Genomic DNA, 15,650 nt, shown 5'->3' with positions numbered 1-15,650 from the left:
CCACCCAAACGGGCCGCCGAACAGAGGGGCGAAACCTGGCAGACGCCTCGGACCGGCCGGGCAATGGGACGCCTCCGGCCTCGGCTCTGCCTTGCAGACACCGTGGCCGCGCCCTCCATCTGGCCGCGCCACACGCCAGCCACCGTCCAGGCCACCCCCGCACACCACAGCTCCCACGACTTGTCCCGTACCTCACCGGCGGTGCACACGGTTCTCCGATCACGCCCGTGGTGTGCTGTGCTGGAATCTTTTGGCTGAGAAGCACAGCACAGACGCACCAGCCCGTGGCGTGTTGGACGTTGTGTCTTGTCCCGTTTCTTTCACCTTCCCTTCCCGTGCAACTCGCGCGCGCCACCCCGTTGCGTGCAAGTCCCTTCGGCTTGGCCGCACATGAGGCTAAGCCGGGCCGTTGAGCGAGCGGACGGACGATGCCAAGGCGCTACACATGTCGCCACGATGTGTCAAGCCATGTACTGTACTACCGTGCTCTGCGTGCTGCGCGGCGGGGCCCCGGTGCATGTGACCGGAGGCGTGGGCCCGCGGGTCAGGCGTCGGGATGGAGCGCGTGCGGGCGGGCGGGCGGACGGGCGGGCGATCGAGAGGCCAGGATCGCGCGGGCTCGATCGGATGACGGGATGAGCCTCGGCCCGGCCTCGCAGGCCGCTCATCCTATATCCTCTCCCCTCCTCGCCCGCGTTCCAGTCCAGCTCCCCTGCTTCTTCCTCCTCTGTCTCTTCTTCGTCCGTCCCTTGCACCTCGGCCTTGGCTTATCTTAAACCCCCTCCTCCGTCATCGTGTGCGTTCTGTCGGGGTAGATAGAGGAGGGGCTCTCTGAGGGAGTGAGGGAGGGAGGGCGGCAATGGCCCCCAAGCATGCCGGCCGTGGCAAGGGCCGGGGCGGCGGCGGCAAGGGCGACCGCAAGAAGAAGGAGGAGAAAGGTACAGATACACCGACGGGATAACTTATCTCCGCGTGCCCGTACATCGTTGTGTCGTCCATAATCGTCGCCGTCGTCGAGTCCGTCCTCGGCGGCATTGAATTGCTGTTTTTGGCGATGCTGCCGTATGCCCATATTTGTTCCACTGCTTTACAATTTTGCGCCCGCATAAAAGGTAAAAAAGACGGGCAAATTAGTAGCACGAGCAGCAAACAGTAATCATGTCTGTTCTTTGCTCCATCTCCCATCTCTCATCTTTTGCTTTTCAAAATCGCTTGCTTTCCGTTTCAAAAATAAAATAAAATCACTTGCTTCGATTCCTGGCTACTACGACGCTTTGCGCCAGCTGAATTGAAGGATACGCCGCCCCGCCCAGCCCCTTTCCCCGCTCATGATTAGTTTTCGCCGCGCCCGATGCTCGTTCCTTTTTTTAGCTTCGAATTACGATGCCGGTCCCGTTTCTTGGTGCAACCGCGCGCCGTGGGGGCGACGTCAGTTGGGTCATGCGGTCCGCGAGGGCGCAGTGAATTGCGCTCGCGCGGCCGGCCGGCCGTGGAGGCTGCTCTGACCTCCATAATTCCAAGCATTCTTGTTGCTGCTGTTGCTGTCGGTGACGATGTCTGAAGCTCTCCGTCTCTCCTCGTGTGTTTTGCAGTGGTGCCGAGCGTGGTGGACGTCGCGGTCACCACCCCCTACGAGTCCCAGGTGACACTCAAGGTATGTATGCATTGCCATGGCTTCTTCTCCCACTCGGAAAGCTCCTCAGCACGACAATGAACAGGACAAACACGAGCTGAATATTTTCCAGCTGATTTTGGCTGACATGTCTCTGATTCCGAGCACACCGATGCCTACAATTTACGTACTCTGCAGCAATCTCCATGCCGAGATGCTCCCTCCCTCCCTCCCAGTATTCTTCTGTAGTTTAGGCTATCTCTGTAAGAAAAGATAGCATTGTTTACACACGCCTCACAGTACGTATCCAGCAACAGAAGAGCAGTGAATATCTCGAGAAATATGTATGGTTTTTGTTCTTATATTCATGCGCGTGATTCGTGTGTGCAGGGGATATCGACGGATCGCGTGCTGGACGTGCGGAAGCTGCTGGCGTCCAACGTGGAGACGTGTCACCTCACAAACTATTCACTCTCCCATGTGGTAATGCTTCCTTGGCTTCACTCGTCTTCACCTTCCTTTCCCTTGTGCTGCTAGCTCTGGACGGCCCAAATTCATTCATTTGCAGGCTGTACTAGCTAGCTAGCTAGGTGCTGCCCCAACATTTTTGGCAGCAAGCTGCACTGCTAATCAGCCGCAGCTTCTTCAATCGTACTACCATTGTTCACTTACCTACCTACTTTTGGGATGCATTTGTGTTGGTGCAGGTGCGTGGGCAGCGGCTGGAGGAGGGCGTGGAGATCGTGGCGCTGAAGCCGTGCGCGCTCACCATCGTGGAAGGTAGGTGGCCGCCGGACCAAACAATCTACTACCTGCTGCACTCTGTTTTGATCTTCGTCAGATACAGACGCCAGCAGTGGTGAACTGAATGCACGCTGCTGCTGTTTGTTTCTTGTTCCTTTATGTTTCTTTTGTTCTGGCGCTGTCGAAAGGCGTCACATGGATTCGCGCTCGATCCGGCGGCTTGCACGTACGTAGCTGGCTGGCTGGCGTTACTACAACAGGAGCACATACGTTAATGCTTGTGCGGAAGAAGCAACGTGCAAGTGGACAAACGCGCATAGGCATAGTTGTAGCTTGCTGCCATGGACGCAGCGTCTAGAGGTTCGTATGTAATGTACTGCATGTGCACCCTCGTTGCTCTGTGTCCCACAGTCCATCGCCGATCAACCAACGGACGAGCTTTCCCCCGCACACTCGTGTTCACAGGAGCAGAAAAGCACGGGGTGGTTTTGCTGGATTGTGTAGAGTTTGACTCGCCGGTCGACCGGTGCCCGCGCCGCGCGCGTCGTCTCGTCTGCCTGCCTGCCTGCCTCTCTCGGCAGCCCGGGGAGCCCATTGCCATCGCGGTGCCGCCCTCTCGAGCTCCGACTGGGGCGGCTACGGTAGAGAGCTTTTTCCGGCACACCAACCAGTCGTGCTAATACTACTTTCTTCACCGACGTCCCTTTCCGGCCGCCCCCGATGGCGTCACGGCGCACGGTGATAGCTTCGGGAGTGCCGATCGAGCTCACGTACGTACGGTACAGTGAGTGGTTGAGCGCCGCGTGCGAGAAGAGAGAAGTGGTCTGACCAACATGGTACTTAACGCCTGTTTAGTGTGCGATCGGTCTGGTTGGTTTGGTCAAAAACGCCATTGTTTGAGGTCGCCTCCTTTTCCCCGTCAGCGAGAGCGACCGGTGCTGCCGTCGAGTGCCGATTAGTTTGGGAGGGAGGGAGGGAGGTGGCGTTTGGACGCACTGGGAGGGGCATATTTTCCACCTGATGCCAAGTCCACCTTCTTCTCTTAAGCAGCAGACTAATCACGCACACTGCTACCTATCTTATCTCACGCTAGCATCATCATATAGGAGTAGTATATACTATCTGGGGTGGAAAATGCAGCCTTGTGCAGCTCCTTTGTCCTCCCTAACCTATCCAACAAGTACGTATCTCATTGTTGGAAAATAAAGGAAGTGGTATCTGGGCGTTGGTGCGCACAGGACAGGACAAAGCTGGGCGGCTCTTGGAATCAGCGGTCGGTGTGTTGGACTGTTAGCTCCAGTGGATACTAATTAATCCTACTAATCCTGTGAGGCCGCACTAGCTTGCAATGACTCACCAAGTTTACTACGTCGGGTATCTTAATCTTGGGGTTCGGTGCCAGTGAATCAAAATTGGTGCATTTTCTGGCTTGTTGACAAAACTGCACATCTCCTTGCAGACTTGGCCCTTTTTTTATCGGATTTGCTTCTTCTATGTAATTTTCCCTGTGTTTAATCTGCTCCTACCTGCTCTCATTTAGCTTCTTCAATTTGCTTGAAGCTTCAGTTGGCAACTACCTCCATTTCCCCCTAAAAAACATTTCAGAATTCATTTTTGGTTAGCCAGTGTTTTTTTTAAAGAGCCACTGGTTTTTTAGGGGTCTCACTGTTTTTTTTAGACTTGTTGGTTAGTCGGTGTTGGGCTAGAATGTTTTTTTGAGTCAGTGCTGTGCTAGAATTTAGAGCCCAGCCCAAATGTAACTGTAGGCCTTCGGTACTGACCGGGCCCAGCAACGGCTTTCCTTTCTTGTGTGCAGAGGAGTACGCGACGGAGGAGGCCGCGGTGGCGCACGTCCGCCGGCTGCTGGACATCGTCGCCTGCACCACCGCCTTCGCCAAGGCCAAGCAGCACAAGTCCTCGTCCAAGCACGCGCAGCGCCCCGCCACGCCCCCGTCCCCCCCACCCGCCTCCTCCCCCGGGGCCAATGGCGTCGGCGCCGGCGAGGCGCCCGCGATTTCGGAGGCGCACGACATGCAGGCCATCGGCCCGCCGCCCAAGCTCGGCGAGTTCTACGACTTCTTCTCCTTCGCCCACCTCACCCCGCCCCTCCACTGTAAGCCGCATTTTTTATTGGCCGTGGATTCTCTGATGGAGCCTGCTTTTGTGGGTGGGGGATTGACTGACTTTGGGCGTGCAGTTATCAGGAGGAAGGAGAGGAACGGCGCTGCCCAGGACGGCGGTTACTTCGAAATCGAGGTGTGTGATCTCTCTCCCTCGCTCAGAGCACTGGAATTCGTTTGGTTGGCCCTTTGAAGTGATCCAACTCTGAAATGGGCAACTACACTGTGACCATACACATCACTGAAGGAATTTTGTTATGTGCCCCAGGTGAAGGTTTGCAACGGGAAGCTTCTGCACATAATTTCCTCGGTCAAGGGATTCTACCTGGTGGGGAAGCCGCACACCGTGAGCCGGTCCCTGGTGGACCTGCTACAGCAGCTCAGCAGTGGATTTGCCAATGTTAGTAAGCGTGATTCCACACGATTATCACCAATGCATTGCCTGCTTCGTTTCTATTCTTATCTTTAACTTTGCCGAGTACACTTCGGTACCCTACATTTCGAATATCGTATGTTTATCTAATATTGGTATCTGTTATTTGTTTCATACAGGCGTACGAGGCACTGATGAAAGCTTTTGTGGACCACAACAAGGTGATTGTCTTAAATACTTTCATTTTTCCTGGTTATACTAAAGATTGAACCAATGTTAAATCTATTGAACTTATGGTGGTGATATGTTTCTTGCATCCTTAGTTTGGGAATCTACCGTTCGGCTTTCGTGCAAACACATGGCTTGTTCCTCCTGTATATGTGGACTCTGCTACAAAGAGCCCAGCTTTGCCGGCTGAGGATGAGAACTGGGGTGGCAATGGAGGTGGCTGCGGACGAGATGGAAAACATGACCGGAGACGGTGGGCAAGAGAATTTTCTATTTTGGCTAGAATGCCATCCAAGACCGAGGAAGAGAGGGTGATCAGAGACCGGAAGGCTTTCCTTTTACACAATCTGTTTGTAGATACAGCGATTTTCAGAGCTGCGTCGACAATACGGCGGCTGGTTGATACTAGTCCACAAACTGGTCCGGATGGTTCGTTAGTACTTGAGGAACGTGTTGGGGACTTGCATATAACTGTAAAGAAGGATGAGGCTGATGCTAGTTTGAAGTTGGAGGACAAAGTTGACGGAGTTGCCATCTACCAGACGGATGCTATGGATATATCACAAAGAAATCTTCTGAAAGGTTTAACCTCTGATGAGAGTGTCGTTGCTAAGGTGATTGCTTGCTACCTTTATGATTTACACACTTAAACTGTGTGCTCTAATATTGACTGCTAAGTTCTGTCATCTCGATTTCCATGCAGGACTCTTCCACGCTAGGTGTGGTGATTGTTAAGCATTGCGGATATACGGCAACAGTGAAGGTTTCGGGACGCACAAAGAACAGCAGCGATGGCAAACAAACCAGTGATATCTCTGATCATCTTGATGAAATACCTAACATCGATGTGGATGATCATCCAGATGGAGGTTCTAATGCCTTGAATCCTCACAGGTTTGATATTTTTTCTTACTTACATGCTTGCTTAGTGATAGGCTGATAGCTTCAAGATTTTATTCACATACTTGCTCATCAGTCATCACTAGAGGAATTTTCCACATTCCACACTCAATGTTGTTTAACAAACCTTGTTTTCTCTGTGTGTTCTTTTTTCAGTCTAAGAATACCACTGCCGAAAATTATCAACCCAGAAATCGTTGCCAGTAACCAGCACCTTGCATCTAAACCACATGTTGATAATTATGCGAGGAAACTAGCATGTACAGTACTTGAAACCAGCTTGAGGAAACTGGAGAACACCCCGAACAAAAATCCTAGACGTATCAGGTGGGAACTTGGGTCCTCCTGGCTCCAGCACTTCCAGAAAAAAGATGCTTCCATTTCTGAGGACAGTGAGAAGAATGCAAAAAAATCTGAAAAAGATTCATCTGTCAAAGGTCTTGGCAAGCACTTTGAACAATTAAGAAAAATTAATAAGAAAGAAAGCACAATTGAAGATGCTAAGACTGTTAAGGAAGAATCTGATAGCAACTGCCTGCTGACAAATGGTACGGAGAAGTCTGAAAATGTAGTATTTACCGAAATAAGGAACCTGATTACAGAGGATGCTTTCTGCCGCTTGAAGAGTTTGGAAGCTGGCCTTCATCAAAAGGTGATTTAACTATACGATTCCACACTTGTTTTAGAATTTCCAAGTGCCATCAGTTGACATGTTCTGTCTTAAAAGAATTAAATTTATGCCCGATGCTATTTGATCTGGATTGACAGAGCACAATCGGTACTATATATGAATATGTTGGTGAAACTCTGATGCACTATTACCTAACTTCATTTTTCTTAATCTAGTCCCTTGAAGAGCTCACAAAGATGGCCCATAAGTTCTATGATGATACTGCACTCCCAAAGCTGGTAAGCGTTCTCATACTCCAAGTCTTATGTATTTGGAAAACCTTAGCTAAAATCCACAGTTCTGAGAGTCCATATTTAAGATATTGCTGTCTTGACACTTTCTTACATACTATTTGATTCCCAAACTGAATAATTACTTTTCTCTGGGACTGATTTCTGCAGGTGGCTGATTTTGCTTCCCTTGAACTTTCTCCAGTGGATGGAAGAACGATGACTGATTTCATGCATACAAGGGGACTAAATATGTGCTCATTAGGCCGTTTGGTGGGTGTAAATACTAGTCTTAATTGCTTTTGCTTCTATGCTAGCAGGATAAACTCATGTTCTTTTTCTTCAAAATATCAGGTAGAGCTAGGAGAGAAGCTCCCACACATCCAGTCAATATGCATCCATGAAATGGTCATTCGAGCCTTTAAGCACGTCATTCGAGCTGTTATTGCAGCTGTTGATGACATGCAAAATATGTCTGCGGTTATAGCCGAGACTTTGAACATTTTACTGGGATCTCCAAGATTAGAAAATGATCTTGATACAGATGCTAATGAGCATAACTTGCGGCTGAAATGGGTAGAGAGCTTCCTTTCTAAAAGATACTGCTGGACACTGAAAGATGAATTTGCGCACTTGCGGAAGCCCATCATTCTGAGAGGCCTTTGCAGCAAGGTACATACTGTAAAGTGAGATTTGCAAACATTCATAGCTTTTCGTTTCCTGAACAGCATACTAATATATCTGTTGATCAGGTTGGCCTTGAGTTAGTCGCAAGAGATTATGATATGAATAGCCCAAACCCGTTTGACAAATCCGACATTGTCAACATAGTTCCTATATGCAAGGTAGCATATTACTGAAAGTTCAGAACTATTTATGTCTCGTCGATTGGGTGTATTGTTGATTAAGTTTGCTTTGGCATTGTCTTCTCTTCCAGCATGTCGTCTACTCATCTATTGATAGTCGAAACTTACTAGAATCATCAAAGATGGCTTTGGATAAAGGAAAGCTTGATGATGCTGTTAACTATGGAGCAAAGGTATGCAGTGGTCAACCTTTTTTCATGTCTTCTCTGTACATCATCTAACTGCTGTGCTACAGTTCTTGCTGCATATTTTTTAATTTTAGTGAAGTCATTGTCTTGTCATCTTTATGTACTAATATACTCTCTTTTCTTTTGAAGGCCTTGTCCAAAGTTATAGCTGTTTGTGGTCCATACCATCGGCTGACTGCTAATGCATACAGTCTTCTTGCTGTAGTTCTTTACCATACTGGAGATTTTAATCAGGTATCTAAATGAACTTGGTTTAGGTTGCCTGTAATCTCTGTTGGATGCTCTGCTTTGCGCAAATCTGTTTTGCTCAAAAACCACTCTGCTATTATTATTGTAGTGAGCTGCATAGTTTGTCATTGATAGAACTCTGCAAGCAAATAGAGACATGTTGGATAGCACTTTGTGAATATATTGGAAGTTGCAGTTCTTTACTACTATTTGTTCTTTTGTTGTAGGCAACTATATATCAACAGAAGGCACTTGATATCAATGAAAGGGAGCTTGGTCTTGACCATCCGGAAACTATGAAGAGCTATGGTGATTTGTCAGTTTTCTACTACCGTCTCCAACACATTGAGATGGCTCTGAAGTAAGTGTTGTTATAGGCGTTCGCTTGTGGAAACATGAAAAATTACAATTATGACTGGTTCTTAGATAGTCTATATGAAATCCACAATGTTATTGTACTGATATATTTCTTCCCAAAAAATGGTTAAGCAGCATATATGTTGCAAGTAGGATGTGGCCATTTCAGCTTTTGTTCTGCTGTACTAGGCAGTGTGTGTGCTGTTTTGTCAAATAGCCTGTGACTGGAGGTGTGTTTACTCATGAAGTGACTATGGGAACCTGTTTGTTGGATAACAATCATCTTTCACATATCATCCACCTGTTTTCATTTCTATTCTCTATTTTTATTAACTTGTATTCCTAATGGTATATTTTCCTCTTGAAGGTATGTCAACCGTGCACTTTATCTACTTCAATTTTCTTGTGGGCTTTCACATCCAAATTCAGCTGCCACCTACATAAATGTGGCTATGATGGAAGAAGGTATGGGAAATGTTCATGTTGCTCTAAGGTATTTGCATGAAGCGCTAAAATGCAACAAGAGATTGCTTGGAGCTGATCACATACAGGTATTTTTTTTTACTTACCATGTTTTCATTAGTCCACCTAAGGCTTACACAAGTAAACGACGAAATGTATTTTTTTTCTTCGAATTGGTCAACGTACTCTAGGATACACCACTCGTAGAGATCAGCTCTGTACTTACATCTGTTTAATACAAAATACTCCCTCCGTCCCAAAATTCTTGTCTTAGATTTGTTCAAATACGGATGTATCTAGTTACGTTTTAGTGTTAGATACATCTGTATCTAGACAAATCTAAGACAAGAATTTTGGGACGGAGGGAGTACGTTATTTGAGCTTTCTCCTGCAGTAATATTTCTCTAGGATTAAATAGCAGTACTGGAATGCTTATCTTATAACAATGGTGATGTAAGACACCACTTACAATCAGTACGGGATCAATTTCTTCATATAGTTAAATTTGTCTAACCCAAACAACGTTTCCAGAAGTGCTCTTCCACCAATATTTCTGTAGAAATGGCATTATTGTACTAAAATGCTTGTCTTACAGCATAATGTGCATACACCTATATCGTATTTAGACATGTCATATTAGGCTACAACAATGCACACAAAGTCCAACTTGTGATGTTGCTTCTCAAGTTTCTGGATATTCCTCTCTCTCAAAAAAAAGTTTCTGGATATTCCCTATTGCTCTCCATCAAAGGCGTGCCTAACTTTTCATATTTTTCTCAACAAAACTACTCAGCGTCTTCCAGGTTTTGAAACGGCATTTTTTTTACATAGAGGCAATATCACCATGCTGTTCTTTGGTTCAGAAAAAGATTTGTATTACTGTAGCTCTGTGCTGTCATGTATCGTTGAAATGCATCTAGCAAAATATGCCCCTTTATATATTGGAGAAATACACCAATTTGTTTGGTGTGCATGCACATTTGGATTCATGTGATGTACACAATATGCACAAAATCCGGTTACTAAATTTGTATCACTTTTTTTTACCAATCAGACTGCTGCAAGCTACCATGCCATAGCCATAGCCCTCTCCATGATGGATGCGTACTCCCTAAGCGTGCAACATGAACAAACCACCTTACAGATACTTCAGGAGAAACTAGGAGACGATGACCTTCGAACTCAGGTTCTTTTTCTGTGAACATATGAAGCTGAAGACCAAATATTTTAATGTTCTCTTGGATTGTTAAACATTACTTTCCTGCTGCAGGATGCTGCTGCTTGGCTAGAGTATTTCGATTCAAAAGCATTAGAACAACAAGAGGCCGCTCGCAGAGGAATCCCAAAACCTGATTCTTCTATTGCAAGTAAAGGGCATCTTAGGTATGAATAAATTGTGTATTATCAATTGTAAACTGTCTCAATCTAGATTGAAACATTTATCTTTCCAGTGTATCAGATCTACTTGACTACATAAGCCCGGATCAGGAAAGAAAAGAGAGGGATATGCAAAAGAAGTGCAGGCGTGCAAAGGTGATTATAGTATATGTATAATTTTCAAGATTATCATTGTTAAAATGAGTTAGCAGAGATATGATTATTTTTCAAGATTATATCTGTTGAAGAATTCTGAGATAAGAGATTGGCGTGCAGTGGGAAGTTCAGAACAGGGCCGGTATGATAATTTTTGTAGGGGTGTTATGTATGGACCAATTAACATGTGCTAGTCAGTGATCCCTAGGCAGCTTATGAAGTTAGTATAGGTCTAAAGTTATGACTTATAACTGCCATAATAGACACTACAGTGGTACCAGCTGATCTTGCTAAGTTGGGTACTAACCAGAAATCACCGCAGGAACGTAAAATCTAATCGGGATATACCCATTTTATTTTGGTAAAAAAATCCTGTGGACATATACTGACATATATTTGGCTAAGCTTCCTGATTGATTAGTGCCATCTACTTGAAAATATTCAAGGTCCACCCATGAACTTACGGACCAAGTATAAGTCCATTTTGTTCTTAAATAGAAATTCTCTGCATATGTACACACATTTTATTCTTTATTGTACAATTAAAAGATTCATGAGTTGTGGTCACTTTTCTCTTGTGAATGTTTGCTTAAAGGTTCTGCTGCTACTGCCTAAATCATTATATGAAACTTCCATGTTGCTCATATTGCCTCTTACTTTTCCTTTTTTCACCATTTGTAATATTAAATGCAGAATAATACAAGAGCACACCAAGGTGAACCAGTTGAAGAGAAGGAGAACTTTCAGCATGACTCAGGATCTCTTCTTGAAGCAGACAAAAAGGATTTTCAAGAAGCAAAACTGGAAGCAAACCCTCGTGTAGTAGCAGCAGTAGCAGAAGAAACTTATGCTGTCCATGATGAGCTGAAGCAGGTAGATACTTTGTCACCTGAAGAGTATTCTGATGAAGGTTGGCAAGCAGCTACATTGAAAGGGAGATCTGCAAATGTGCGGAAAAAAAGCATCCGCAGAAGGTCATCTCTCACCAAATTAGTGGTTGATCGTACAGAAGATGGCCGCACTGCTTCTGCTCATAGGAGTGGTGTACAACCACAAGCAAAAGAGCATAAAGAGGAAGCTGTAAACTCCCCTAGCCAACTGTCATTTGGCAACTTTATCAGAAGTGACAAGTTGAATGGGGATCCCGTCATTACCGAAGAGAAGTCTTCTAAGGGTGCGTCTAAATCGGAATGGAAGGTAAAGCCCACAGGAATCAAGAGGCCAACTAGCATAGCTTCAAAGCTGGTATCATACAAAGATGTGGCAGTGTCACCGCCTGGCACAGTGTGGAAACCAATTGTGGAACAGAAGGAAACAAAGGAGAAGGATAACGAACAAGATACTGATGTAGCACCTTCATCCGAGGAAGGAGATAGAAAGCTTATAGATGAAGAGAAGGAGAAGTCAAGTGATGAGAGCAGCAAAGAGAATGTCTCAACTCAGCCAGAGGGAAGCAGTCCCCCAGAGCCAGAGAAAGCTTCTGACAGCAATAGTGACGGAAGCTCATCTCCGGGCAAGAAAACAAGTGGAAGCAAACTTTCAGCCTCAGCACCTCCATTCAAACCTGGATCACTCTTATCAGTGTCCCATCCTTACAGCACAGTGGCAATATATGATGCCAGCGTTGTGCTTCAGCCAATCCCAAGTCAAGCAATGGAGATTCTCCCTCATGCTGTCGATACTAGAGTACCCCGTGGTCCTCGGTCCACCTTGTACTATCGTACTGGACATTCTTTCCAAAGGAAACAGGGTTATACACAGAGCCAGAGCACTATTCTGAGGGGCAGCACCTCCCCTCCAACCATGAACCCCCATGCTGCTGAGTTTGTGCCTGGAAAAACTGTGCAACAAACTGATTTGGCTGCAGGGGAACAAACTAATTCTGTAAGTGATCCAGCAGATCAGCAGTTGGCATCACATGCCTCAGATGGAGTGAAAGTCGATGTTCGTGAGGCAGACAAGGCAGGTCAAGTGGAGAAGACAACTCCAGGTAAAGTGAAGGAACGAGCGAAAGAGGCGACAAGAGATTCATACAAAGCAGAACTTGCAAGGCAGATTCTGCTCAGCTTCATTGTCAAGTCGGTCCATGACAGCTTAGGTTCGACTCGACCTCAACCGGACAGAAAACCAAGCGGGTCAGATGAAGCTAGTAACGAACAGAGCAGCAACGTAACCAAGACTGCCGTAAGTCCGAAAGAGTTCGACAAACAACCGAAGGCCGCCGAGGTGCCCAAGAGCGAGAAGGATACAGAGGGGTTTACAGTGGTCTCAAAGCGTAGGAAAAGCAAGCAGCACTTCGTGAACCCCATAAACGGTCTCTACTCTCAGCAGTCAATCTGCACTTCGGTCAGCTGAGAGGTTGCTGCGCTCCCTGAGACCTGCAAGCAGTGCAATGTGTTGGAAGATGGTATTGCTTACTTTGCTCTTATTAGGCGCTTGGTAGCAGAGTTTTGCCCTATATTCAGATGAACGAGCATGTTGTCAAACTGTACAAAGTTTTCCGCCGCCCCTTTGCCAATAATTTTTTTGTAATTTGAGGTAGCAGAATAAAATGGTTTCCCCTCCTTCCTATGGATGTACTATGTTATTATGACAGAATTATAGGATATAGTAGCAAACATTCATTTCTTCCAACACTCCAATGGTGCTCCTGAATTTGCTTTGATGATTTGCACTTGTCAAGTTGCCGTTGCAGAACATAGTTTTGCCCTATCCAGTTGAACGAGCATAGTCAAACTATACAAAGATTTCCTCAATTCCATTTTCGAATAAGTTTTATAACTTAGGGTAGCAGTAGTGCTGAATAAAATGTTTTTCCCCTTCCTGTATACTACCCCTATGTTATTATGACAGAACCATAGGATTTCCTTTGCTAGTCTGCACCGCCAAGTTGCCGTTGCAGAGCAGAGTGCGAGGCCGGAGACATCAGAGGTTTAGCTATAGTGTGATTGCCAAGTTAAGTAGTTTTTGGCAGGAGCGACAACTCATACCCTTCACACTCGTACGCAAGGGCACCCAAGCGCTAGGATTTCTCGTGTCTCCCGCACCGCCTCCGGTCTACCTCATCTCCTATGATCTTAAGGCCATGAGGCGCCTCCGGTCTACCTCATCTCCTATGATCTTAAGGCCATGAGGCGCGGTGGATCCCAGCCCTTGCCGGCCGGAGGGCTTCATTTTAAGTGTTTTTGAGTTTTATTAGGGTTTGAGGTGAAGGAGGATGCAGACTGCTGGGGCGATTGCTGCATGTCAGGCGTACCGAGGTGCTATGTAGTAGTAGGATGCCTTGAGCTGGGAGGGCCAGGGTTGCGATTGCCCGGGCGACACCGGCCTGGCAGTGCGCTTTTGCTTAGGAGCTCTGCCCTGACCGGTTGTGAGAGTCCGGTGTCAGACTCCCCCAAACCTCTCCTAGTTTGGGGTCAGTTTGTCGGATTTCGGAAGTTATTGGATGGCTAAAAATGTCCGGACCGTCTGATCCGGATATTTGTGGTCGATTTGATGATCCACGTTGGAGTTTCCTATACCCCCATGGTCCATTTTTGTAAAGAATCTGTAATTTGGGTTAGCATTAGTGCTACTAAACAACGCAACCTTTTTTTCTCTCACAAACGTCCATCCCATCAAACACATCTTGCCGAACATTCCAGTGGATTTTCTCTAAAAAAAAACATTCCCAGTGGAGCTCCTCGTTAGGCTTTGCTTTGATCTGCACCTGCCCAAGGTGAAATCCTATTTGGAGTGCCAAATAGAGTGCATTTGGTACATCCGACACCCTACCCCATCGCTTGTTTCATAGTGGGCTAGCCCAGCATTTTTTTCCACCAGTTTTTGGGAAGCTTTAAGAAACTTTCGATTGTTTTTTTTTTCACTTTTCATTTATGCTTTTAGGCTGAGTTTGTTCGGGTTTTCATTTCTATTCTTTATCTCCTCATTTCTCTTTGGCAAAGGCTTGGCTTCAATCGATGGATCGCACGCGAGCATCCGTTGTCTCGTCTGTGCGACGTGTCATGTGTGGGGGCCGCTCAGCACTAGAGATTAGCGAGCGGTTCCTTCTTTTCCTCTTCGATCTCTCCCTCCTATCTAACGAAAAGATAAGCCAACAGCCGGTTCTTCCCTTCCCTCTTATATCTCTCTCTCATGAATGGATGAGGAGCAGCCGGCCATGGGAATCGATGCCTTGCAGACAGGTCGGGCATGGGCGCCGCCGCTGCCGCCCGCCTCCACCATGAACGTCGGCCGTCGCAGTGCGCCCGAGCTCGGAATGGCCACCGCCGACCTCGTCCATGCCGTCCTCGACCATCACGATGTTGCTGCTGCGGGACCATCTTTCATTGCAAAAAAAAAAAACCTGCAACATCATCCATGTTGCAAAAGTCCTTCCGCAACACCATCTATGTTGTCAAAATGAATGAAAAAAATGTACAACACAATCTTTGTTGCAAATATTTCAACAACAAGACTTCTATTGCAAATGTTTCTGCAAGAAGGCCTCTATTGCAAAGGATTCTACAACACCAAGTTTGTTCCAATGACGGTGCCGAGTCGTTGGAGCACCCCCTTTTTTCTAGTTATTTTATGAATAATTTTGCAAATAAACCTTTCTTTAAAAAATTCTGAACATTTTAAAATTCATGCTTGTTTTTCAATTGTTGAACTATTTCGTGTTTTTTTTTCAAATTCATGAAGATTTATCAAATTGATGACCTTTTTCAATTTCATAAACGTATTTTAAAAATCATGATTTTTTTTTCAAATTTATGAATAATTACGAATTCACGTACATTTCTTGAAGAAAAAATTTATATCCATGTACTTTTTTCAAAATCACAAATATTTTGAAATTCAGTAAGATATTCAAAAAATTAAAAAAAAGGTGACCGGTGTTTTCTCTAAGACACCAGGGAGGAGTAAACAAATCGAGTGAAAAAACCCGGATGAACTACCTAGCGTAGTGTGTACTGGGTTAGCGTGCGCTAGCAACTGTTGGACCCAGGCTACAAAGATCGCGTGCATGCGCGAGGAAGCTACCTGGCGCCACGAGAGCTATATCTCTCTCTTATAGTGTAGGGTTCTCTCACTATAGGTACGGTTTTCTCTACAGTTTTCTTTTGTTTTTTCACCGGTTTATTTGGTTTTTCCTTT

General features: G+C 46.0%; 1 protein-coding gene across 2 annotated transcripts; it reads left to right on the top strand.

The window, feature by feature from the left end:
• Positions 1–694: 694 nt before the first annotated feature.
• LOC119366098 (protein TSS-like) lies at positions 695–13,179 on the top strand. Of its 2 annotated transcripts, none has more exons than XR_005175915.1 (23): positions 695–938; positions 1,593–1,654; positions 2,003–2,095; positions 2,320–2,392; positions 4,173–4,469; positions 4,554–4,612; positions 4,745–4,876; positions 5,029–5,070; positions 5,173–5,691; positions 5,781–5,971; positions 6,134–6,629; positions 6,824–6,886; positions 7,049–7,150; positions 7,232–7,549; positions 7,630–7,722; positions 7,815–7,916; positions 8,061–8,165; positions 8,387–8,520; positions 8,884–9,067; positions 10,033–10,164; positions 10,249–10,361; positions 10,438–10,511; positions 11,205–11,271. XR_005175915.1 is itself a non-coding variant. In XM_037631778.1 (23 exons), exons 1-23 carry the CDS (start codon positions 860–862, stop codon positions 12,864–12,866), a joined length of 5,133 nt encoding a protein of 1,710 aa, XP_037487675.1. In that variant the 5' UTR covers positions 697–859; the 3' UTR covers positions 12,867–13,179. The 2 variants fall into 2 exon arrangements, 1 of the variants encoding a protein (XP_037487675.1); XM_037631778.1 differs by having other exon boundaries at positions 697–938; positions 10,430–10,511; positions 11,205–13,179.
• Positions 13,180–15,650: the final 2,471 nt, after the last annotated feature.

Source organism: Triticum dicoccoides, chromosome 2B, assembly GCF_002162155.2.
Source record: "Triticum dicoccoides isolate Atlit2015 ecotype Zavitan chromosome 2B, WEW_v2.0, whole genome shotgun sequence".
Lineage (NCBI taxonomy): Eukaryota > Viridiplantae > Streptophyta > Magnoliopsida > Poales > Poaceae > Triticum > Triticum dicoccoides.
The sequence above is the reverse complement of the archived record's forward strand: the minus strand, read 5'-3'. Positions and strand labels throughout refer to the sequence as shown.